This window comes from Osmia lignaria, chromosome 3, assembly GCF_051020975.1.
Source record: "Osmia lignaria lignaria isolate PbOS001 chromosome 3, iyOsmLign1, whole genome shotgun sequence".
NCBI lineage: Eukaryota > Metazoa > Arthropoda > Insecta > Hymenoptera > Megachilidae > Osmia > Osmia lignaria.
In genome coordinates this window covers 5,298,109-5,322,992 of record NC_135034.1, presented here as the reverse complement: position 1 = coordinate 5,322,992, position 24,884 = coordinate 5,298,109, and the positions used below count along the sequence as shown (strand labels likewise).

At 37.1% G+C, this 24,884-nt stretch overlaps 5 protein-coding genes across 12 annotated transcripts; 4 read left to right on the top strand and 1 right to left on the bottom strand.

Moving 5' to 3' along the window:
* Positions 1–70: 70 nt before the first annotated feature.
* LOC117605204 (uncharacterized) lies at positions 71–8,717 on the bottom strand. 2 transcript variants are annotated; one of them, XM_034326228.2, is made up of 8 exons: positions 8,496–8,717; positions 7,183–7,466; positions 6,321–6,721; positions 5,817–5,894; positions 2,974–5,589; positions 2,706–2,789; positions 1,308–2,258; positions 71–1,140 (listed from the first exon to the last, which is right to left on the bottom strand). In XM_034326228.2, exons 1-8 carry the CDS (start codon positions 8,623–8,625, stop codon positions 927–929), a joined length of 4,758 nt encoding a protein of 1,585 aa, XP_034182119.2. In that variant the 5' UTR covers positions 8,626–8,717; the 3' UTR covers positions 71–926. The 2 variants fall into 2 exon arrangements, with proteins under 2 accessions (XP_034182119.2, XP_034182117.2); XM_034326226.2 differs by lacking the exon at positions 2,706–2,789 and having other exon boundaries at positions 1,308–1,421.
* On the top strand, positions 6,657–11,719 carry LOC117605213 (enoyl-CoA hydratase domain-containing protein 3, mitochondrial). 4 transcript variants are annotated; one of them, XM_034326255.2, is made up of 7 exons: positions 6,657–6,734; positions 6,815–6,881; positions 10,424–10,510; positions 10,586–10,759; positions 10,855–11,042; positions 11,117–11,277; positions 11,343–11,719. In XM_034326255.2, the coding sequence occupies exons 2-7, from the start codon at positions 6,864–6,866 to the stop codon at positions 11,579–11,581; spliced, it is 867 nt and encodes a 288-aa protein (XP_034182146.1). In that variant the 5' UTR covers positions 6,657–6,734; positions 6,815–6,863; the 3' UTR covers positions 11,582–11,719. The 4 variants fall into 4 exon arrangements, with proteins under 4 accessions (XP_034182146.1, XP_034182147.1, XP_034182145.1 ...); XM_034326256.2 differs by having other exon boundaries at positions 6,718–6,734; positions 6,818–6,881; XM_034326254.2 differs by lacking the exons at positions 6,657–6,734; positions 6,815–6,881 and adding an exon at positions 9,967–10,278.
* Positions 11,720–12,262: 543 nt separating this feature from the next.
* On the top strand, positions 12,263–15,008 carry LOC117605210 (pre-mRNA-splicing factor 38B). Of its 3 annotated transcripts, none has more exons than XM_034326247.2 (6): positions 12,263–12,459; positions 12,659–12,942; positions 13,344–13,507; positions 13,573–13,971; positions 14,486–14,722; positions 14,813–15,008. In XM_034326247.2, the coding sequence occupies exons 1-6, from the start codon at positions 12,429–12,431 to the stop codon at positions 14,862–14,864; spliced, it is 1,167 nt and encodes a 388-aa protein (XP_034182138.1). In that variant the 5' UTR covers positions 12,263–12,428; the 3' UTR covers positions 14,865–15,008. The 3 variants fall into 3 exon arrangements, with proteins under 3 accessions (XP_034182138.1, XP_034182136.1, XP_034182137.1); XM_034326245.2 differs by having other exon boundaries at positions 12,272–12,459; positions 14,784–14,998; XM_034326246.2 differs by having other exon boundaries at positions 12,274–12,459; positions 13,356–13,507; positions 14,784–14,997.
* Positions 15,009–15,156: 148 nt separating this feature from the next.
* Positions 15,157–17,612, top strand: LOC117605208 (glycosaminoglycan xylosylkinase). 2 transcript variants are annotated; one of them, XM_034326241.2, is made up of 6 exons: positions 15,157–15,336; positions 15,743–16,111; positions 16,183–16,483; positions 16,556–16,824; positions 16,896–17,122; positions 17,190–17,612. In XM_034326241.2, the coding sequence occupies exons 2-6, from the start codon at positions 15,743–15,745 to the stop codon at positions 17,416–17,418; spliced, it is 1,395 nt and encodes a 464-aa protein (XP_034182132.1). In that variant the 5' UTR covers positions 15,157–15,336; the 3' UTR covers positions 17,419–17,612. The 2 variants fall into 2 exon arrangements, with proteins under 2 accessions (XP_034182132.1, XP_034182133.1); XM_034326242.2 differs by having other exon boundaries at positions 17,171–17,312.
* A 2,991-nt stretch (positions 17,613–20,603) lies between these two features.
* On the top strand, positions 20,604–24,213 carry LOC117605399 (speckle targeted PIP5K1A-regulated poly(A) polymerase). Its single transcript, XM_034326687.2, has 4 exons — positions 20,604–21,460; positions 21,635–21,717; positions 21,811–22,104; positions 22,175–24,213. The coding sequence occupies exons 1-4, from the start codon at positions 21,216–21,218 to the stop codon at positions 23,626–23,628; spliced, it is 2,076 nt and encodes a 691-aa protein (XP_034182578.2). The 5' UTR covers positions 20,604–21,215; the 3' UTR covers positions 23,629–24,213.
* The last annotated feature ends 671 nt before the right edge of the window (positions 24,214–24,884 follow it).

The window sequence follows — 24,884 nt, the reverse complement described above, 5'->3', positions numbered from 1 at the left end:
CAAAGTTAATTATGCGGATCTGCAGCTATTAGTCCTATTTCTTCTTATTAGAGAGAGAGAGAGAGAGAGCAAAAAAAAGAAAATCCAAAATTATTCGTTAGACTGGTGAATTAATAATAGTTCGTTATTTGAGCGGCAAACAGATTACCCACCGATTCGTTATTTCTATTTCTAATTAATATTCCTACAATTACGATACGCTTACTTTGTTACTTTGATTTTATTTCTTTCCTCTTTCATATCGTGCTTAATAGTATAAAAAGCTGTCAGAAAAAATGGAGCAACGCGTTACTCGTTGAACATAAAAGTTGAACAAAGTAATGGTGAACGCTGTTACGAAATTATTAGTTTCATACAAGAGTATTAACAAAAAGCACGTGTAACGTTGTTTCCTGCTAACTAACGGTAAATTAACTAATCTTATGTCAATCGAATAATTACGAACGATTTCACGTTACGTGTTACTTTTTCAACTCTTTATACTTCCTTTGAATTGTATACAATGATTGAATTTGACGATCGCAGGGGTCGAGCTTAAACTAGAGGAATTTTTCAATACGGATTCTCGTGCTAATTACGGTACAATGAGAATTCTACGAGTCTAATATATATTACTCAACTATCGATCATTTCTTCGTTTCTTGTCTTTTACAATTATTGACTTTCATTCTTCTCTCCCTGACACCGAGAATTTCATTCTCTTAATTTCTTTCGATTCCTCGACTGATCGGAGTTAATGACTAGAGTACACGAGCGGCTTTAATCCTACATTGCAAGAATAGAATCTTCTTTTCTTCACGGAGGTCCTTAAAATATTTTATCCTTCAATTCCTTTAGCTTCAAAAGGCGTATCCATAGGGATTTTACGACTTTTGTCTCGTTGGAAATCATTCGTTGAGACACAGAGTGTTTTCTTCTAGGAGTGTTCAGAGGACCAGTCTTCTGACGCCACATTCGCAGCAGAATTTCGCGGTTTTCGGGAACTTGGAACCGCATTCGTGACAAAACTTGGACATCTTGCATTTAGCCAAGCCCGTCAAACCATCGGCCTCTCGACGCTTGCATCTTGGCAAATCCTCCTCCAATCGTCCAGCCACGTCGTTGGTGCTGCGTCCATGGTGCGAATATTTGCGATTTAAACTAGGATCAACATAAATTGAACGGGGCTTTAAGCATGCATGACTTTACTTACTGGAAGCTCATTAACAGGCTATTAATACAATTATTTCTCTTGACCCTTAAGTGATAATTAACGCGTTAACAGAGCTTCCAGTCTACAGAGACTTGAATTTCAGAAAACTATTAACCTGCTGTAAGCAGAATCAGCGCTCAGCTTGCTGCGATCCTGCCTTTTGTAGCTCTCCGGCGATGACAACTCCTCGTCACTGATCTGCCCGTTGCGTTGTCTTCCATGCACAGGGCTGGACAAGGAATCGTTTTTAAGGAGGGATTTCAGAGAGGAGAAGGAACCGTTCTCGTCCTCGAACGAGGTCATCAATTCGTCGAACAACGAGTTCGATCGTTTCATTTCCATGTCCGAGGACACTATCGAGCTCAAACTAAGATTGCTACTCGACAGATTCGCGTAATTATTGTTACGATTGTTTAAACTGTTACTGGAACATCTCTGGGCATCGCTGCCTTTGCGAGATTTCTTCGTCTCTTCTATCATGTTTCTATCGGGGGTGGTTTTAGGCGCGGACGAGGCTCGAACGGAAACGGAACGATTGACCGAAGGACGAATTACTTTCGGGGATACTTTGTCGAGGATTTTACGAGCCCTTTCGGAACTACCGACGAAACTTCTGCTACCCCGATTTCCATCGTCCACCGCGTCGTTGCCTAACGCCTTCGACTTGTCGATTATCACTCGTCTACCTAATTCTCTAATCGGAGATTTCTTCTCTACCCCCGACTTTCCGATCGATTCTTTCGATTCTTTCGATTCTTTCGGATCCTTCAGATTATCGAGGAATATTTCGCGAGACAACGAGTTGGTTTCGGTCGAGTCGCTGGAGAAATCCGACACGAGGTCGTCGAATTCCGACGGTGGGGCTATCAAGGATGATCGTTTTTCCGGGCTCGAGAGGGACGAGTGACAGGGATATTTAACGAACGCCGAGGAATGAGAAAGAGGAAACGAGGTTTCGCGGTTTTGCTCGATCGAAGGACTGTCGGTCACCGATTGCTCGCTCGTGTCCGAGAGCAGGTCGTTCATCTGCTGCTCTGCCAGCACAAACGGATCGTAATCCTTCCCACTGTAAGCACGAACAATGTTACCTTCAAAGATGTTTCTTCTCAATTTCAAGGAATTGTGTAAAGTGTAGAGAAACGTCTTTAATGAAAAATAAATGAATGGTGCAATGGTGTGTGGCTCGTTCCCTTAAGAATATTGTGCTCTGATGAATGATAAATTGAAAGTTTTCTATCTTCTGGGCGTTCTATTCTAAAAGTGTCGATCGATTGTCATCCTTTCAGCTTCGAGCAAACATAGAAAGCATGTTCTTTCTTCCAAATACGTGAGAGGTAAATTGCACATGCGATACAGAATACACCGAGGATGATGCCAAGATTAAATTTGAGGTTCAAATAGAGGATAACGATTTTCAGAAGAGATAGCTCAATTGTTTCTATCAAGATCGGTTGTAATTTGATGGAAAACCAGAAATCTGTCTTGGCAATTCATTTATCCACCTGAAACTTACGTTCTACCGCTAAGTACGAGATTAAAATCCGGTCGTCTGCGCACGTAATTGCTCCATACTGGACGTAATGGCAGTTTAAGATTCCTATAATTATCGTACGTGTATTAAGTATAGAAATATCGTACCCACTCGTGTGTACCAGAAATGCTAAACATCCTAGCACAATGAATACGTAGATAAGGTTTTTCTAAAATAAGATAAAACGATGTTACAGAGAAGAAGAAAATAAGAGAAGCCCAAAGGGATAATTTTAACAAGCCCATTTTACCTGTAATCTATCAAGGACGAGCCACTGGGTACAGGAGGAAGGGTACGAACTTTTGGATTTCTCTTAAAAAACCTGCTCGCCCCCTGATAAGGTGGATCAAGATTAATCAATCGATTCTTCGAAGCTCTCGAAGCTTTCTCCCAATAAGTATCAATCTTCTCCCTCTCACCGTAATTTTCCTTAACCACCACCGTGCTTCCTTTGATCTCCGGTAAAATTCGGAATCTGATGCTTCGATTTCTCGTACCGATTTCTTCTATCGTCTCAACCTCCACGGATTCCACCCGCTTCACGTCCGTGAAATCTGCTCCGTTGTTAGAAGACGATAAACTATCGGTACTTTCGTTTAAAACATTCGGATCCTCGTGAATCTTGTCTGGAATATCTAGGATCTTCGATCGATACGATTTCGAGGTCCTCGATTTTTTCACCTTAACACGAGACTTGGAAAGAATTATCGAACGTTGTTTCTTGGAGGAAGCTTTCAGATTGCTTATCGCTTCCTTCACGTGTTGTTCGATACTGTTATCGCTGTCGTAATCAAAATCTTTGGCGGTATCATTTTTATAGATCTCCTGTATCTCTGTGTTCGATTCCTTAATTAAATCCTTGTCATCGATGCGTTCTTCTTTGCAATTGTTATTTTGCAAATTTTCCTTCGATTGCCCTTCTGAAAATTCAACCTCTTTCAAAGGACGATTAAATTCCTTCAACTTCGTATCGCAAAGTTCAGCTTCAGATTCAGATATATTTTCAATCAAATCGTTGCAATCGATCCCTTTTTCAAGTTTCAGGATCCCAGAAAGATTTGATGGACAGTTACACATGTTTATCTGACTGGCAATCTCTTTTCTGAAGGTTTTATCCGATTCAAATTGTTCCTCTTTTAATATTATCGGAGACCGAATGAATGAACAGCTTTCCTCTTCATTTTTCTGTATTTGTACAGATGGAAGACTGGAGAAACTTTTGACGCTTGTATTCATTTCACGAACACTTGGACAGTTTTCAAGCTCCAATATTTTCTTTCTTGAGTTACCACGAGAGGAATGTCCAGAGCAGTGCGAATCTCTGCTTTCGACTCTGTACAATAATTCTGATCCTGTTTCTAAATTTATTGCCATTTGCCATTCCTCGTTTTCTGCTTGGCAAGATTCTTCTGTATTCTCAGATTTTTTATTCGAACAGTCCTCGATGTTCACGAATGGCGTGCTTGACCTAGTTGGCCATAATATGTCTTTAGAAATTTCATCATTTTCCATTTCCACGAAATTCGTTGCTATGTTACAGGATTTTGGATCGTCATCCGTGATATTATTTTGTAAAGACCCATCTAAATTTCGAACGTCAGAAATCAATTGATCGTTATCTTCTTTGATATCTTCACTGTCTGTTGTTTCAGTTGTTCCTTCCTGTAACTTTGATTGATGCGGTCTCGGGATATCATCATCAACGATTATGTCGTTCGTTCCAAGTTGACACATTTCAGAAAAATTGATAAATTCATTAGGCTTTAATCTCTCTTCGGAATGCCTCGAAACTTCTTCCCAATTTTCTTCGTTCGAGTCATTGTTCTCGTGGGTACTCACAGTTTCTATATCCTCGCAATTTATTATATTTATTCCATTCAATTTCTCATCTTTCTCGAAACCTTCCTGCAAATTGGTAATTTCGTCAACATTACTTTCCACCTGATAATCATTTTGCGAAGAAACATCCGCATAAGTCGTCGGTGTCAGTCGCTTCCTCTCCAAAATTCTACTCCTCGCTGATTCGAAATTACCTTCCTCGGGCAATCTCTCTGTTTCATTTTCAATCACAGAACCTTTCGAACTCGTTCTCTTGAACTCGTTCTTTGAACTCGTACGAGAAACTTTATTCACGTTTGATTCATCTGGATAATTAAAATTCAACGCTGATCGGAGACGATTCGCTTTCTCCAGATCTCCCAGGCAAAATTCCACCCTTGGACTGTGTTTCACCGGTTTCCGCCTCTTCGAAACCCTCGCGTTCTCGATCTCTTCGTTCAGATCCTTGAAGGAATACGTTTGATTCAATTTGGAACTGATCATCGTCCAGTTCAAGCTCTCGCTTCTACAGCTTAATTTATCGTTATCATCCTTACAAGTATCCTCGTTGAAATCAATTTTCAGTGCATCGTCTTTCTTATCATGATCCTCGAGCAACTTTTGTGGTTTAATCATTTTTTGATTAGAATTAGATTCACAAATTTTTTCTTGACTTATCTGCTTCCAAGTGGTGTACGAATTTTCTCTGTATATGTTACACGGTTTCACAGTTACGCCCACGATGTCATTGATCGACACGTCGTTCACCTTCGGGTTACCCTGACTTCTGGTTGAAACGATGTTCGTCTTCGGCGATCTCGCTGAATACTTCTCCTCTTGCTTGCTCCTGTAACTGGTTATCTCTTCTCTCTTCGCTCTCTCTTGCACCTTCCTCGACCGTTTCTTACAGGACGTCGGCGAGGGGATGATATCGGTCTCTTCAAGAATATCTCTCGTGTGCTTCAACGGTGGTACGGGGAGGTAAGAGATTCTTTTAACAGGGGGCGCAGGTCGAAGGGACAGGGTTCCGGGCTTGTCTTCCGCTGGCCTGAGGATTAGGAAACAGGATCAAGGATTTTATGCCTGACATCAGGAGAAGGTCATCAGGCTTTTCGTTAATTAGACGTAAGCGGAATTTACGATTTTCTCTTTCGTTTGAATTTAAGTTTGCGGAAACAACCTTGTCCCTTTTCCTTCTCCTCATGCACGCTACTAAGGTGTATTTAAACTATACTCCACGGCTATTGGCGTTGGCCACGCGAACCTGCGACTTACCTATTTGTGCGATCGATGGGTCGCGACTTCATGGGGACGTGAGACGCGGCCGGCTCTTTCGTTTGCGCCGAACGTCTGCTGTAATGAAATTAAATTTAACCAATTAGACGTAAAATCTATGACTGTACTCTTTTCAAAACGCTTATCTTTATACCGTAACAAGATATTTATAATTGTCTAATTTTGAAATAGACACTCTTTATGTTACACCCTGTAGAATCATTATGAAACCAACAGGAAATTATGTTAAAAGAGAAGTTTAAACTCGGGTTACAAGATAGGGGAAGTCACAGCTGAAATCTTTTTTTCCTGGCACGAAGCCAGCGAGACAGGGTGTAACATAAGGAAGCAATCGTTTCCATAATTATTCCTCTAAATTTAAGATGCGACGTTTAACACCTCCCTTTCAGTCCTGGCTACTGAAAATTACTTCATCGATCGATCGTTAAATTCTTTCCTATATATTGATTGATTTATCGATTATTTATTTATGAAACAACCTACCCAAGGGGCTTGTGTTTAACAGGACTGTCGTTGCTCTTGTTGCAGTTGGGCGCCGAGGCGCATTCCTTGGCCTTAACAGTGGCAAGGTTCGGCGACGTTTTGCTGGCAGAGTTCAGGGTGATCGCTGAACTGGGTGAATATTTCTCCCGGGTGACTTGTCGACGACTCTTCACAGCCGGTGCACGATACTTCATCCGTGCCTCGAGACGTTCCTTGGCGATGTTCGTCGCCGGACTGACCGGCACGTGTGCGATCCTATCCTTGCACCAAGCCACGTGTCTGTCGTAAGCCTTGACGCCGAAATGTCTGTTGCAGGTGGGGCATGCACCCTGCTCGTTAGAGCGAGTCGGGGCGCTGGACGTAACCGTTGTACCGCATGGTTTCTGCATCGTGAAATCCGTCTGAAAAGCCATCGTAAGTAAGTACACATTATTTATTATTATCATTTTTTAATGTTTACTCCATTCGTATTCTCTGTCGGATAATGAAATCAGCAGGTGGGACCATTTCGATCAACAACGAAAATACCTCCACCCTGTCCAGATGACTACGCTCGAAAAGGTAAACCTATTACGTTATAATCGATCAGATTAATATTCCTTGCTATCAAGTGAATTCATCTCACGCGCGAATGCACTTGCATCATTCGAGATGCATCTGGGTTAATCTGCGCTCTACCTATAATTCTCACCTCTCTTCTCTATTTACCTTTCCTTTTTAATTCTACCGAGCGACCTTCGGTAACGATTCTATTTATTATTCTGAATCTAACAGTATTCTATGAATTTCTATAAAATATGTATACATATCGGTCGAACCAAGGATGTCCCAGGAAAATCTGATACAGGATATGAAAACTTACGATCTCGTTGCGAGCTGCGCGAATTGCTCGCAGAAACTCGTCGTGGTTCTGCTTCCAAGTTGGCTCGGCTGGTTTTGATAATCTATCCTCCGAGACGTATCGTTTCTTCTCTTGTTTCGGCAGAAATTCAGCGAGCTCGGTGCCCTGGATCCTCTGCTTAGACGAATCGAACGGCTTCCTCTTCTTGTTCGCTGCTCGTTCGCATATTTTCGAGTGTTTCTCCAACGATTGCGGCTTAAAGGTCCGCGCGCAGATCGCGCACGGCTGAAGGATGCCCTGCACATCTGTGTCCATTTACCGTGTATTAGTTCGACGTCGTTCCTTCGATTCTCCTGAGTGAGTCAGAACGATTGAAGCATGATCGACGAACCGAGGATGTCGGTTTTGGGCATCGGTTTCAAGGCAGCGATCTTTCGATCCTAAGGTTTCTGAGGACCGATCGCAGTAGCCATCGAGAGTTATGACTCAGACCGCGTCTGTTAATAGGGATTCGTTCGGAATCGCGCTCGAACGCGTCGAGAGATGAAACCGCGGTAATTAGTGGGACTTATTAGGGCAACGAGAGCGAAAGCACACCATTTTGGGACACTGCGACGATAATTCGTTCACTATCATCGGGAAATTATACTTTATTCGACACTTTGATCTTCAGACGGAAACAGACGATTGATTTAACGCATGCACGAGTGTTAACGAGACGAACGGTACCGATCCAGTTCCACTAACGACCATCTAATTGATCCGCGATCGAGCTGTTGTTCGACGCACGGGAATCGCGGCCACCTGCGTGGCTCTGCTAATAAAAACAACGTGAAAGAGGAGGAGGACGAAGACGAGGTGTCGCCCCCGCGACTCTCGCCTACGGACGAGCAAGCTTCCTTTTTTGGAGCTACGAGTTATACCCGCTCGAGTATTGTATCTAGATGTTGCAGAGACGCGTCTGCTCTCCTCTTGACCATTCCTTCCGTCCTCGCTTTTCCGTCGATGGGTATGGTCACCTTATAAATGTCCGTCACCGTTTACGAAAATAGCAGCGTGTGAATTAACGGGGAAAACAAATTTGCAAAAATTTGTTCAACGACACATATCATCGGTATATTTAACCAAGACTCTCTAATTATTTCGGATCTGTTTCTTTTACTATATTAGGAGAGGTTTTTTCTACTTTACTGTTCGGTTGGTTTTTATAATTTTTAATTATAGTGAAAATGGGCATTTGTTAGGAAAAATATTCTATTACCATTTCTATGAATAATTAACATAGATATTAATTTACAAAGTGTTTGTTCAACTTCCACATACGAGTCTCTCACCTGGATCGGTGTATTGCTCGATCTCTACTACTATTTCCGATTCGACAGGTTGCTCTCTCAAGGGGCAATGATCGTAGGGTGGTCCTAGATCCGCCCCTGCCACAGCTTTTCTCGAAACACAGCACAACATCGAACAACAGAGTGGAAACACACCGACTGAACTGTTCCATAGCCATCAGACTGCTCTTCTACGCAATGTGCACGCGATCTTGTTCTCCTCTTATAAAGAGAGTTTATTTTAGGTGCCACTGCGAGAGCATCAGGAGCGAAAGCTACTTCTCTAGTAATGGGAGCGAGAGTGCCGTTTCGAAAAACCAGAAATTGGTATTTAATAAAATAACGTTCTAATTAATTCATTTTTCTGGAATTAACATTACTAGGTTCGAAGAAAAAAGAAAACGTATTTATTGAATTTGAGAATTTTTTAAAATAATCAACTGCTGCCTAGTACTTTCTTGCAACTATCGATTATGTTCAAGCTCACGTGCTTATTTTACTTCTCAGGAGTTCCGCTTCCGGTAAATATCGTGGCCACGGGTAACCCACGCAACGTGTATCACGATTAACTATAATGATCTAACGTGTCCATGGTGTATACACAATTCATGAATTTGATCAATACTCCGGGAGAGTATTCAGGAATAAATATAGATTCTAATAGCAGTTCAATATTCAGATAATGATATATGTAAAAATAAATATAAAATAATGTAACCAGTTTAGCAGGGGCCCGCGTCGATTAATTAATTCATCGATCATCGATTTCGACTATCAGCACAATTGAAAATAATATAACCTTACCTTCTGTCACATAATCGGTTTTTCTTTCGAAATACATCGATCTGGTCGATCGAAGATCGGAAATATTATCTTGCACCCATCACTAGTTCCTCTCTTTTCCACTCGAGCATTCGAACACCTTCGCGTCCGCGTGGTTCTCGTATATATTATTAGAAAACAGTCCCGGCCGCGAAACTGGAACCGGACGGAAGTGCAACGCGTGAAAAACTCACGCGGCAATCGCTAGGATCTCTCGACGCGTTATTTGTGGCAGACAAACCACCGTGCTTTTGTAAATAACAGCTGAGACAATTTGACGTATGCAAACTTACCCTCAACCTCCGCCATGTTAGTTGTTAGGGGAAACAATGATCACCATAGTAACCGATGACAGATTCTCCGGCTGTTACACAGTTCGGTGGTTTATACAATATTCTTAGCTTTTTAAATCTATTACTATACGGTCCCGAGTATGATATACTTCCCCAGGGAAAATGGCGATACCCCTCCCCTTCCCAATGGGTTCCCGGCCGAACAGTATATTCCTCCGGGTTCATGAGTTCAGGGGTCTCCGATCACCCGGTATGCTCCCATGCGACCGGTTGCCGGGGTCCAGGGGCACCGACCACCCGGTATACTCCCACGCGACCGGTGGCCGGGGTTCAGAGTTCAGAGGTTCTAAATTTTATAAAAATTATTTTATCTTGTTTCTAAATCACCTTTAGAGAATTGATACAAACAATTATTTTAAAACAGAAGTCTTAAAATTGCACATCATGCATCTTCATCGTTTTCGCGTTCAGATGCATATGAATTTAAATGTTATGCATTCAGTATCTTCATTACCGATAATCGGGTCACATCAATGTCACATATAGATTAGGACCTCAAAAATTTAAAAGTAAAGAAAAATTAATTAGTATAATAATTTGGAAAAAATTAATATTAAAAATAATACATGATGTCAGGATTAATAACAAAGAACATCTTTAATAATCTACAGGTAGTTCATCTTAAAATAATCGATATACATAAGTACCATAATGAATGAAGGTTATATAACCTATAATCGTAATAAATTTGTTATTATATTTTACTTTATTTATATAAAATTTTCATTTAACATATTGCATTTTTGAATATTGCAGGTGGGAAAATATGTTATACGGACATTTTCCACTAACAAGGTGTTATCTTCGGAAGAAAAATACGTGCAAGTCAAAGAAGATAATGGAGTAAGAAAATTATTTAAATAATTTCTTGCAGTTTTCCTGTTTATTAATATTCTCAATTTTTATTTTTACACGTAGATAAGGATAATATCATTAAATCATCCCTCTTCGCGGAATTCTTTATCCTTGAAAATGATGAATTCTCTGCTGTTAAATATCAAAAAGGATGAAAATAGCAAGGATCTACGATCCATAATTCTTAAATCTGAACTACCAAATATGTTTTCTGCCGGGCATAACTTGAAAGAATTGGTTTGTAAATAAACTGAAAAATAAAATTGGCAGGAGCCTCTTTAATATAAGGATTTACATTCATCGCAGAGAAATGATTGGCTTGCGTGGTTTAGACTACTAACAATGGGAAGCATCACAAGGATATATTTGAAACATGTTCTGAGTTAATGAAAGCAATTACTCAAAGTCCAGTTCCTGTAATTGCTGCTGTGGATGGAATAGCAGTTGCAGCAGGCTGTCAGTTGGTTACTGCATGTGATATTGCTATTTGTACTGAAAGGAGTTCATTTGCTACACCAGGGTAAATGAATATATTCAATGCAAAAGATATAGATTTATATATCAGATAATGAAATTCTACTCTCTGTTTTATAGAGCCAATTTCGGAATATTTTGTTCTACCCCAGGTATTCCGTTGGTTCGAAATGTATCTAAGAAAACAGCCATTTACATGCTATTTACAGGTTTAAGCCTTAATGGAAAAGAGGCATATGAAGTAGGTCTTGTTAGTAAAGTAGTGCCCATTGAAAAATTTGGTAAGTTATTCAAATAGTACAATTATTGAACATCATATTTATAATTTGTTGCGTCTTATTTATAGAGCAAGAAATCGAAAAAATTACTGCCGCTATAAATGCGAAAAGTCGCTCAGTTGTACACGTAGGAAAAACATTTTTATATGAACAGTTGGACCTTGATTTAGCAACAGCTTATTTCTTGGGAGCTGAAAAGATGGTTAACAATTTAAAGATGAAAGATGCGCAAGAGGGAATTAGAAGTTTCATTGAAAAAAGAAAACCTGTTTGGAGTCACGATTATGAGAAAACTAATACACACTGATACTTGCATTTTAAAATATAACCAATGTTATAATTTTTATTAAAAATATTACAAGCTAACCAAAGGAAATCATTAAAATTATCGCTCATAAGTAATATAAATGTATAAATGGCATTTTTTATTCTATAAATATTTTATGTTTAAATTTGTAAATATGCGCGCGTTATAGTAATAACAGGTGTCACCAGGTGTCACCAGGTGTGCGTTTCTAAGGAGTGTTGTGCTTCTGTTCGTATTATTATTTCTGAAAGTGTCAAGATGTCGTTTGTATTACACGTTTCGGTTTAGAAAAGAAGAGATGTAAATTTATAATTATATCGTGAATTAATATGACAGAGTAATAATTGTGTTTAACTTTAGAACAGTGGATTTATTACTTCTAATGTTCAATTTCGTAAGATTTTGTGTTAAGTTACCAAAATATCTATTGACTGATACCTATACATTTCATTACTTTGAAATTACAATAGCACTTCAGTTATTCTTTTTACATTAGACTATTTATAAACTGAAGAATCTGCAACAATTTAGTTATTTACAGATATAATACAAACGACAATAAAAGTATACGTATGAATGAAACCGGATGTATACATTTTGTAGGCATGCGTATTACCGTATTGTGTCTTTTTTCGCTTTCCGTTGACGTCAGTTTTCTATGTACTTGCATAAAAAAGCGTTACGATAGATTTTAGAATTTGTAATTCAATTATTTTGAAGACACGATTATATTTATTTTTTCTGTTGTCTTCGTTAACGTTGTAAATGTTCGGTAAAGTATAACATTTGTATGGTGCGTTTGATGCGCTAAACTTCATCGTGAGTCTTGCAAGTTCGCGATACAAATATGCAAATGCAAGAAGCGGAAGGAGCTGATGGTAAGTAAAAGTATATTACCTTTAGCACGTGTATTTTACTTTTTATTCTTACAATGTTCAATGGAAGAATAAACCATTGTACAGCGAATTATGATCTGTGAATATACTTAACCTCAACTATACGATTAGGCATCGAAGTTTATATTATGTATATCGCTATTACGTAGTGGTTTAAAATAAATTAAACATTGTTATTTAGGCTCCCCATGGAACAATTCCAGTGGTTGCGATGAAGAACGTCGACCAGCCCAGAAGGAGGGTAAAAAATCGAACATATTACCTCTTTGGGGAAATGAAAGGACTATGAACTTAAATCCATTAATTTTAACAAATATACAGTCATCCCACTATTTTAAAGTCAATTTATACGAACTAAAGACATACCATGAGGTCATTGATGAAATTTACTATAAAGTCTCCCATTTGGAACCATGGGAGAAAGGAAGCAGGAAAACGGCGGGGCAGACTGGCATGTGTGGAGGCGTGAGTATGTTTTCTAAAACGTTGTTAATTCATAATTATTATTTATTGACTTGAAACTAAGGAGATCACAGAATTGTTACCGTACGCAAGAAAGAACTCCAAATTTATAGCACTTTAATGGACCTGGACGCTCAGTGAAATGAGAACTACTGATAAAACTAGGAAAGGTGAAAGCATTTAAAATAAATTGTACAAAGCGGAAGTTTTAAGCATAATTAAACTTCCACTAGTTACGTATAATCAGGCATCAATATCAAAATATTGGCCTCGAACCAGTCTGAATCAGGCACTGAGCAGACTCTTAACATCACACTTACTTATTGCAGAGTAGCATGTTCTCGGTCAATATATTATAATATGATATGTATGTGATTAATTGACATAGGGGGGTGTAAATTTAGCGGTTCATGCAGGTTAGAGGCGTCGGCGCTGGAGGAATTGTCTCGACGGCGTATTGTCTGCTGTACAAACTCTTCACCTTGAGGTTAACACGGAAACAATTAAATGGTCTTATCAACCATCCCGATTCACCGTATATTCGAGCACTAGGATTTATGTATATTAGGTAAGAATAATAACAACAATGTAATAGTATTGTTTCTAAAAGAAATATGTTATTACCGTTGATAGATACACACAACCACCGGCTGATTTATTTAGTTGGTATAGCGATTATCTAGAAGACGAAGAGGAGTTAGATGTAAAAGCTGGAGGAGGACAAGTAATGAAAATGGGTGATATTCTGAAACAGTTTCTTACTAAATTAGAGTGGTTCTCAACACTATTCCCAAGAATACCAGTGCCTATACAAAAAGAACTTGAGCATCGATTAGCGGAAAGGTTTCCTCAGCAGTCTATGAACGCCAGAAACGCGAAACCACCTATAACGTTAAATAGCCACGGAAAATATAGTAACAGTGGAAATAGAAAAGATAACGGCAACCTTACATCCCGCAACCAACCACGACATATCCCAGATAGCGAAGCACAGTGGGGTGAGGCCGAAAGAACAAGCCAGTGGCGAGCCAGGTGCGTCCACGTGGTATGAATACAATCACGTTACTATTTTTTATAAGGTTAATAATATTCTATGAACTTGTCAGGGTAATGGGGTGAAGATTAAAGACGTACCATCTCCAGGAAAATAGCCTTGATCTCAATGTATCATCGTTCAGTTTTCTTTAGTACACGTGTATGTTCTTATTTGATTCTTGTACAGTTATTCGCTCGCTTTACAGACGATTAACTTATTTTTAGATACATTTATGCTATTTATATTTTTACTACTATCTACTTAAAATTTTATTGTACTTTTTTGCATTAGCGAACTCATCTCGATATTCATGATAACTGTACACTGATCTCTTCTATACATTAGATATCAAGGAATACAAAAATTGTTGTGCAATATCGAGGTGTATAGTATCAATAATTTCTTGGTATCTTACATTATCGTACATATATATTTTGCACAAATTCATATTTTTTTAAATGGTATTCCATTATTCGGCGTTACTTCCCTTCGAATACTGTTTTTTTCCAGATCTGATGAGGAACGTAAGGACAAGTATAGGGAGCGGGACCGTGAACGAGACCGGATCAGAGAAAGAGAACGAGAGCGAGCACGGGAAAGGGACCGGGAAAGAGACCGCCATTTTAAACGATCGAGTAGCCGCGATCGAAGTCGGAGACAAAGAGATAATAGAAGTCGTAGCAGAGATAGGTCGCATAGAGATAGAAGTAGAGATCGTTACCGTGATAAAGATCGTCATCGAGATAGGTAATGTGTTCCTTTGATATGTATTATTTGTTAAAAAATTCTGAGCTTTTCTTCATTGTAGGAGAGGTTCGCCTTACGATTATGCTACAGAACTTGCTCGGGAAAGGGAGAGACAACGAAGAGAATAAAAAACATGTACTGATATGTATATATCGACATAAATGTTTGTACGAGTGTAACTATAGAGATAAAAAACGATATAGAACCGAGCCATTCGAACACCACCACCGCGTTTTAAAGGAACCTCCTACTCCATTTGGAGTGATAGCCTAAATTTAATTCGACTATATTCACCATGTAGTTTACATGTTTTTATAAAATAAATTCATGATTATAATTATCGCGTTTTATAATTCCTTATTCCATAAACGCAAAATAAAAATCCTTATTAATTAAATTCTGTTGAAAATTTAGTTGATTTTTAGGTACCACTCATTTACTACAGATTCAAATTCATTGTACTATGACGCGCGAGTGCTTTGGATCGAAGTTAAAAATGGCGTCCGACTGTTGCCTGTCTAAGGTAGTTGGACACAACTGAACCGAGGTTTCATCGAAACATGAGAAAAATATTTATTATCAGGTGACAGCAACCGCGTGGCCAATTTTCAAAGGTGATATCTATAGACATTTTCATTTTACAAAAGACTTTTTCATTATTAGATTCGATTCCTCATACGTTTCTGTCACAATAACACTGCTATGTTATTACTATTTGCTGCACGCGTATATAGAATGTTAGTGCAAGATTAATTAAGCTTCTAATTCATTTAGAACTATTGCATTAGATTTGTTTAGAAACTAGTTATTTATTTAATATTAACAATGTAAATTAATCTAACTTTATATACGTATATATGCGTGTTAAATATTTCATAATATGTTTGAAAACAAAATGATGAATTCATAAAGAATATAAATAGCCAGACTATGAATTTTTAAGGCTATAGTTTTCGTTAGTATTATAATATTTGACAAGTGAAACAATTGCGCGCCATCTACATTAAATTTTCTTTACAGATGATTGGCCGACGCTGTGCTCTCGTTGCTTTGGGCGGCCTTTTGATTCTTGTCCTAAGTGTCAATGTATATTTCATACGAATGATCGTAGAGAGCTCGTCGCACAAAACCTCATCAAAAGGCATGCCTACTTCACAATTAAAACCCGAACAGGAAGAATTAATATCTCGAGCAGAACAAAATTTACAAGCTCTGCAAAAATCGGTTGCCAAAAGTATGGCAAAGAAAATTAGAGAAGAGATTCAAATATTACCATCGAGATACTTTAAACAAAATACTAGTTACACGATAGTATTGGAACGTTTGTTAACTGAATTGAGAATAATGCCTAATGTTCGTGAAAATATATGGAATATTCCTAATAATAATGTTAGTACCGTATTAAATGCTTTTAAATAATACGGAACAGTATTCTAAATCTATTCTTATTATATTTTCAGTGGCCTGACGCTCATCAGTTAATTCCACCAGTTGCACCCGAGCTAGGAACGATATTGGATACTTTACGTAAATCAAGAGTAATGCGAGCGGATAACGCGCCACTTGGTACGCAACTGAAATTAATGTTAACTTTGGAACACGGGACGAAGGCGATGTTCAAGCCTCAGTGGTATTCTAGGGACGCTATTATTCGAGGGCCGGTTTACCATGGTAAAGACCGGCACAATGCCGAAGTTGTAGCATTCCATTTATCTTCCCTGCTGGCCTTAAGAAGAGTACCGCTTACTGTTATTAGAAAACGTGTGTACATTTTCATAGATCATCCTGCATAAATGTATATAATGTTTAATATAAAATCAAATATTTTTGCAGTTGATTTAAGAAATGAAATTCGACCACGAGCAACTCCAGAACTTTATGCAACCTTGTATCAAGATGGTAACGATACTTGCCTATATGGGGTTTGTCATTACTGTTCCCCTGCAGATCCAGTTTGCGGGACGGGAGACATTTTGGAGGGTGCTTTAATTTCTTGGCTACCGCGATATTTAAAGCTAGTTAAACACCGTCATCCCTGGCAAAGGACTTACAAAAGAAACAAACTTGCTACATGGGAAACAGATGATAATTACTGCGAAAAAGTATATTCAAATTGTACATTCTATTTTTTGTATATGAAAAATAAATAGTACTAGGCATTTGTTCTTTTCAGGTGAAAGACTCCAAGGCATATTCACCTCAGTCGTCGAGTAGACTTTTAGATTTGATTGATACAGCAATTTTTGATTTCTTAATGGACAATGGTGATCGTCATCATTACGAATTGGCGCAGAATAATTTCCACAATCCTGCTGTTTTATTAATTGACAATGGAAAGAGTCTTGGGAATCCTGATGTCGATCATTTTGATATTTTAGCCCCACTATATCAATGTTGCATGTAGGTATTTATATAAATATTAATATCTAGTTCATTGTTAAAAAGTAGTATTTTATTTTTATTTTAGGATCCATAAAACTACTTGGGATCGTTTGAAACTGTTCAGTGGTGGATCTTTAAGCATAGCTCTTGGAAAACTCGTTGCTCACGAGTCTATGATGGCCGATGTTCAACCCCTTGTTACAGAAGCCCACTTAAGTGCCATGGATAGGAGATTACTTACTATTTACACGGTTGTAGAATATTGTCTAAAAAGCAAGAAATATGCTTCTAATGTTATTCTGGATCATCGGTAGTCCATACTTTATAAGCTCTACTGCATTTATTAAACTGGAATGTCTGAACTATTAGGAAATTGTTCCTACTGTAAACTATGAACATTAAGTACCGTTTCAAAGTATTGGGTCATTTCAAGATATCTCAAAACCTTACCGAATACTTTACAGCACACGAACAATGTATATATTTGAACCAAATAAAATAGCTTTATACGTTATAGATTTTGCATTAATTACATCCCTGCATCCCTTACATTTCTGCATCCTTTATATCATTGTATCCCTTACATTTCTGCATCCTTCACATAATTATATCCCTTACATTTCTGCATGCTTTATATCATTGCATCCCTTACATTTCTGCATCCTTTACACCCCTGCATCCCTTACATTTCTGCATGCTTTATATCATTGCATCCCTTACATTTCTGCATCCTTTATATCATTGCATCCCTTACATCATTGCACCCCTTACATCATTGCATCCCTTACATCACTGCAACCCTTACATCACTGCAACCCTTATATTCCTGTATCCTTTACTTCTCAACGTCCTTTGCATCCCTCCACCGAAAAGCACAACATCCAGCTGAATTTTTGCGAAATTTAGTTCCTTTTTCTAAAACCAGATGGCGCTGACTCGAGGTCGAAATTTTAGTTCACATTTTTGCTGCTAGAGGGCCAAAATTCCAGCATGATTTAGTTCCTTTTTCTAAAACCAGATGGCGCTGGCTCGAGGTCGAAATTTTAGTTCACATTTTTGCCGCTAGAGGGCCAAAATTCCAGCATGATTTAGTTCCTTTTTCTAAAACCAGGTGGCGCTGACTCGAGGTCGAAATTTTAGTTCACATTTTTGCCGCCAGAGGGCCAAAATTCCAGCACGATTTAGTTCCTTTTTCTAAAACCAGGTGGCGCTGACTCGAGGTCGAAATTTTAGTTCACATTTTTGCCGCTAGAGGGCCAAAATTCCAGCATGATACAGTTCCTTTTTCTAAAACCAGATGGCGCTGACGCGAGGTCGAAATTTTAGTTCACATTTTTGCCGCTAGAGGGCGCAAAATTGAAAATTCAAAAATTAAAAGTTAAAAAATTACTTACCTTTACTTACCTTTACTCGAACCAGCTTTTGTAATATATTTATTATAAGGGTTGCAGGGACATAAGGGATGTAAGGGATGCAGGGATGAAAAGGATGGAGGGATGTAAAAGATACGGAGATGTAAGGAAGGGAGTGATGGGAGGGATGCAGTGCTGTAAGGGTTGCAGGGACATAAGGGATGTAAGGGATGCAGAGATATAAAGGGTGGAGGGATGTAAAGAATTAAGGGATGTAAAAGATACGCAGATGTAAGGAAGACAGTGATGTGAGGGATGCAGTGCTATAAGGGTTGCAGGGACATAAGGGATGTAAGGGATGCAGGGATAAAAAGAGTGGAAGGATGTAAAGAATTAAGGGATGTAAAAGATACGGAAATGTAAGGAAGACGGTGATGTGAGGGATGCAGTGCTATAAGGATAAGCTCATAAAAAGAATGAAGAAATAAATATCTGCCAAGGGAGGCCTTGGTCCATAGAGAGGAGTAGGATAAGAAATAGTTAGGGAGCATGGGTCTTGGCCCATAAAGGAGGATAAAATAATTAATAATTAAAAGGGATGGGTTTTGGCCTATAAAGAGGGAAAAAATGAAATAATTTCAGATGTCTTTACGACACCCGGGACAAGATAAATGAGGTAAATTAAATAAACTCCGGAAAGAAATTCGAGTACGAATATTATGCTAGTTGTGCCCTCTACGTACGAGCCTGATTTCATCCTGGGGTGTTAAGGACCCCGAAGCACCAGTGACATACTTTACATACCGACATTACAGCATCCGGGGTGTCAGGGACCCCGAAACAGCGGCGAGTTTGTCTGAATACCAAGATATCATCTTGGGGTGTTAAGGACCCCGAAGCAACTATAATTCTGCCTACCAAAATTAAATCGTTTGGGGTTCTAAGGACCCCACACACCGACGATTCTGTACACCGAAATTATACTGTCTTGGGGTTCTGAAGACCCCAAGCACCGACGATTTTGTATACCTAAATTATATTTTCTTGGGGTTCTAAAGACCCCTAGCACCGACGATTCAACATATCTAAATAATATTGTCTCGTGGTTCTAAGGACCCCGAGCACCGACGATTCGGTATACCTAAATTATATACTCTGGGGGTTCTAAAGACCCCATGCACCGACGATTCTGTATACCGAAATTATACTGTCTTGGGGTTCTAAGAACCCCGAGTACCGACGATTTTGTATACCAAAATTATATTGTCTCGGGGTTTTAAAGACCCCAAGCACCGATGATTCTGTATATCTAAATTATACTGTCTCGGATTTCTAAGGACCCCAAAGTTCCGGTGATTCTGCATACCGGCAGTAGCATCCGGGGTATCGGGGACCCCAAGGAAGTAGCGAAATATAAGAACGAAAAACGAACAAATCGTGAAACTCACTTGTTCGAAATAGTGATGGGTTTGACCGGATCTAGCGAAATATAAGAACGAAAATGAACAAATCGTGAAACTCACTTGTTCGGACTAGTGATGGGTTTGACCGGATCTAGCGAAATATAAGAACGAAAAACGAACAAATCGTGAAACTCACTTGTTCGGAATAGTGACGGGTTTGACCGGATCTAGCGAAATACAATTGGGAATTAGTGAATGCAGGATAGCGATGGATTTGATAGGAAATAGGGAAATATAAAACAAAAACCAAACAAATGGCGAAATAGTACAATGCTACCATTAATTTTTATATTTTACAATTGTTTATTAATAAAATTATTGTTATATCTATTTAACTTGTTTATTTCTTTACATTTTACTCGCTCCTTTACATCCCCCTTTTAGTCGCCTCTTACGACAGGCAGGGGATACCGTGGCCGTATTCTAAGCCCCCCGAGCCACAGGGGGTGATACCGACCTGATATCCTGCTGGTGTATCAGGTACCCCCGAGCACTGGTGGTGCTGTATACGTATCGATATGAATACATCCTGGGGTGTCTGGGACCCCGAAGCACTATTGGCGCTCTGTACATATCGACCCGATTGCATATGGGGTGTCTGGGACCCCGCTGCGCCGATGGTGCTGTTTGCATATCGACTTTATTTCGTCCTGGGGTGTCTGGGACCCCTACCACCGTTGAGTCTCTTTGCATATCGACAAATCTTAGGTTAGAGTGGATTGTGGTATAATTAATAATTGTAAAAATACGGTATATCGTTTGTATATGTTTATATCGTTTACAAATGTAAAAATACAATAGTTATATTATTTTATTTTGAAATAAAATTTAAGTATTAAATAAAGTGGTCGATTGTATTGAATATATTTTTCTAAATACACCTTGGATTATATGCAAAAAGTATCATAAAGTGATAGTGACACTTAAAATTTAAGTGTTAATGGACAATTAATAGATCAATTCAATTTGTCAGCAGTATTACATTTTGTATATCAAATAATACTTAGTAAAGACAAATAACAATAATTACATTATACAAAAAATCTGAACTATTTTATGAAGGAAGTGACCTCTTTATATAGTATATAAACACTTTTGTTTACATTGAATTAAACAAAGTTTTGTAAATACAATGGTATTATTTCTTTTAATGATTAAGCGGAATGCTTGATATTTAATGAAAGAATATACCTGTATATTCTTTTATAGAATTTTGAAAATATTTAATAACAATAAAAGGAAGAGGGCAAATAAATTTTTATAAATTTGAAAAGATTATTTAATATATAAAGAACAATGTCAAAACATTGCGATATATGTTCAATGCACTTTCAAGATGAGTATGCCTTGCAAGGTCACCTTGCAGGTAAAAAGCATTTGAAGAAATTTGAACAAGTTGAAATCAATGAAAGATCAATTGTTGTGTCGCCATTACCAAAATTTATTCCATCACGTGGACTTATAGATTATTTTCAACAATATGGTACTATTAAGTGGTATCAGTTTGGTCCGAGTTATCTTATTATTGAATTTTGTGACAGGTAATGCAATCTATTTAGCACATTTATTAGAATCGAATAATTGTTTTATTTTATAATTTTATAACTCTTAAACAGAGCTTAGAACTGGTTACAACTTTCTTCTCTAACATCCTTTATTTTTTTCCTACTTTATGAACAATAATTTTGTCTAATTGTAACTTTTTAATGTTGTAGAAGCTCAGCAGAAGTTCTGTTAAATAAACCTATTTGGATAAATAATGTTAAATTGAAGATAAAAAAGAGAAGACCATTCAAGGGTATGTATTATAAATGAAAACATGTATTTATTTAATTGAATTGCAATTACAGCCAACTTCTGTGAATCATAATTATTTTATTTTACAATTTAGGGAAACCTAAACCAATGAAACAAAATACTCCCATTGAAAACAATGGTGTAATAAATTATGATAATATAAAACACCTATTTGAGGGAGAAGCTACGTTTGATAATCAGTTAACAATGTTTTTGAACGCTGTACAACTTACCGATTTCGAAATAGAAACACGATACGAAACTGTTTGTACGCATCTAGATAAAATATTCAAAGTGATATTTCCAAAATGTAAAACATACAAGTTTGGTTCGACTCAAACTGGGCTAGGTTTTAAAGAATGTGATTTAGATATATATATGGACATTGGTAAGATTTTTAATTTATTTATATCGTTATCAATGTTTTGAGCGATTTGATGACAATATTGTCATTTAAGGTGAACCGATATGTGAAAGCGAAAGTGCGTCGCCGGATGTGTGGACCATGCAAAAGATTTTTAAAGAAGTGAAAAAAATTATGTACGGAATGAACTGTGCTTTCTCCGATATAATAGCGATTCCAAAAGCTAAGACGCCTATTATAAAATTTTGTTACGTTCGAACAAACGTTTCTTGTGATATATCGTTTAAAAATAGTTTGGGTATATATAAAAGTAATTTGATAAAGTATTATATTTCTCTTGATGACAGATTGAGACCATTAATGATGCTCATTAAATACTGGGCAAAACATTTAAAAATATCATGCTCAGGAAAGATATCCAATTACGCTTTGATTTTATTAATTATTTTTTATTTACAACAACCGTCGGTTAACATTATTCCTCCCTTAATGGAGCTTCAGAAAACATGTCAACCACAAATTCTAAATGGATGGCAAATGAATTTTGATGAAAATATAGCACTACCACCAGTTTTAAATGAGAATAGTATTCCAGAACTTCTGCACGGCTTCTTTTTCTTCTATGCAACTTTTGATTTTAAATCCAAGGTGATATGCCCAATCGACGGAACGATACACACAGAATCGGAATTTATAGATATAGAAAATTTACCGTCCTGTATGGATAGGTATAAAGCGTGTGTAAAAGAGAATGAAAATCTTAAGTTTACTACTAACAGACCAATGTGTGTCCAAGATCCTATAGAACTAAGTCATAATGTTACAATGGGCATACATTTTCCAACACTGAGCATTTTTGTAAAGTACTGCGCAGTCGGTGCTGAAATTTGCACGGCGACTAGTAAAAATGATTACAGGGATCTAATGAAAACTTTGCTTACTACAACTTTAAATAAGAATTCTCCTGAGAATAAATTTAGAATTTCAATTCCTCTGAATCATTTGCAGCATATCAAATCAAAGAGTATAGATACATGTACAGATGAAACGACAAAATTGACAGAGGGTAGTTGGTACCCTATTGTTTGTAACGTGATAAAAGATATTTTTGAAAAAGTTTTTAAGGTGCAGGTTGAACTTCTTACGGATGACGTGGAAGCGAAGCAACAGAAAGTTGATATTTTGTCAGATGTACATACAGAAAAGTATCAAACAATTAAATTTCACTGTGTTGGATCTCATTGTGTTTGGCGTAACAGAAAAATTAACAGTGTTGTGTTAAATCCAAGTTTAAGTTGCTTGCAAAAAGAAGCCCTTATATCGGAGCAAGCAATTGAAGATAGTAATAAACACAAACCACTTGACAAAGTACACTTAGATTTTATATCTGTAATTGAAAAGAAAGATCACGCAAAAGTTTCGGTAATTGTAATTAATCAGAATTGCGACGATCGTGTTTTTCGGGAATTTAAACGCTTTGTACTAAAGAAATTATCAGAAATAACGACACGAACATTGATGTACATACAACAATTCAACAAGTTTTAAATTAAGAGGGTAAGGTGGACCTAAATACAATTCCGGACCAAAGGTAAATTTCTTTATCCAGATACCTTTAGGTCAACAGTCAGGTCTGTTATACTTGCGATATAAAAGTAAAACATTCAAAATTTTTATAATTTCACATATATGGTATATACTTATATATATTTTATACAGTGTGATGACGAATATAATTTATTTTATTGAAGTTCAATTATAATTTGTTTGAAAAAAAAAAAATGATAATATAAATATTTTAGTTTGAGTACATGTTATAAAAAGATAACATTTATCGTTAGTTACAAATTCAAATACTAAAAATTTTTTTGTTTAATTTTCAATTCATCATATTAATGATGAAATAATAAATGATACAGCATGATATGTTTAATAACAATAATGGTTGAATTTTTTATGAATCCTTTGATAATAAATGTAAATTTAAGTAATCCTTAAAAATATATTATTCGTACTAAGTTCACAAAGTGTGTACATAGTAGAACAATAAGAAGCTGTAAGATAGCATTAAAGAACAGTAAGTGATTAAATATGTACTATGTGTGTAAATAAAGTATTAAATAAATAAGATAAATTTAATAATTGTCTGTCTATTAATTTATACCTATCCTAAATATGTTATACAAAAACGAGATCAAAATTGTTGTATGTATCTTTCTTATGCATTGTATTTATTATTCATACAACTAATCACATTTATTACACCACAATACACAACAATACGGTACGCTTAATAATTTAATCGAATCTAAATCGTAATTGTGGTACAACAGTAATCGGTTAATAATGTGGAGGTATAAATAGCACACTTAATTCGATATCGTGTATAATTTACGATATACAACTGGTCAAGAATTTGGTTCAAATCTCAGACCTCTAAAATTGGTAATTCTTTGATCTACAATATGCCGTAGGCGCGATAAATTCTTAATTAAAACAGTACAAGTTTTCGGCTTTTCGCTCGCACGAAGGAGATACTGAACAATAATAATCGTTACATTCTTATAATATAGTAACTACTTGATATTCTGTATGCAATATTAACAAATAAAATTTGCCGGTTTTGATCAATCGCATTTTTGTAATTTACTTTCTTACTGCATATTCAGTTCTTTTATCTGTACTGTTCTTTTTAATTATTAACAAAAAGAATATTATTCAACATATAGATTAGTAAAAATAAAAGGCAAGTATTAAGTTATTCCAAACGCTTGTGCCATTTTAAAATTACTTTATACTATTTC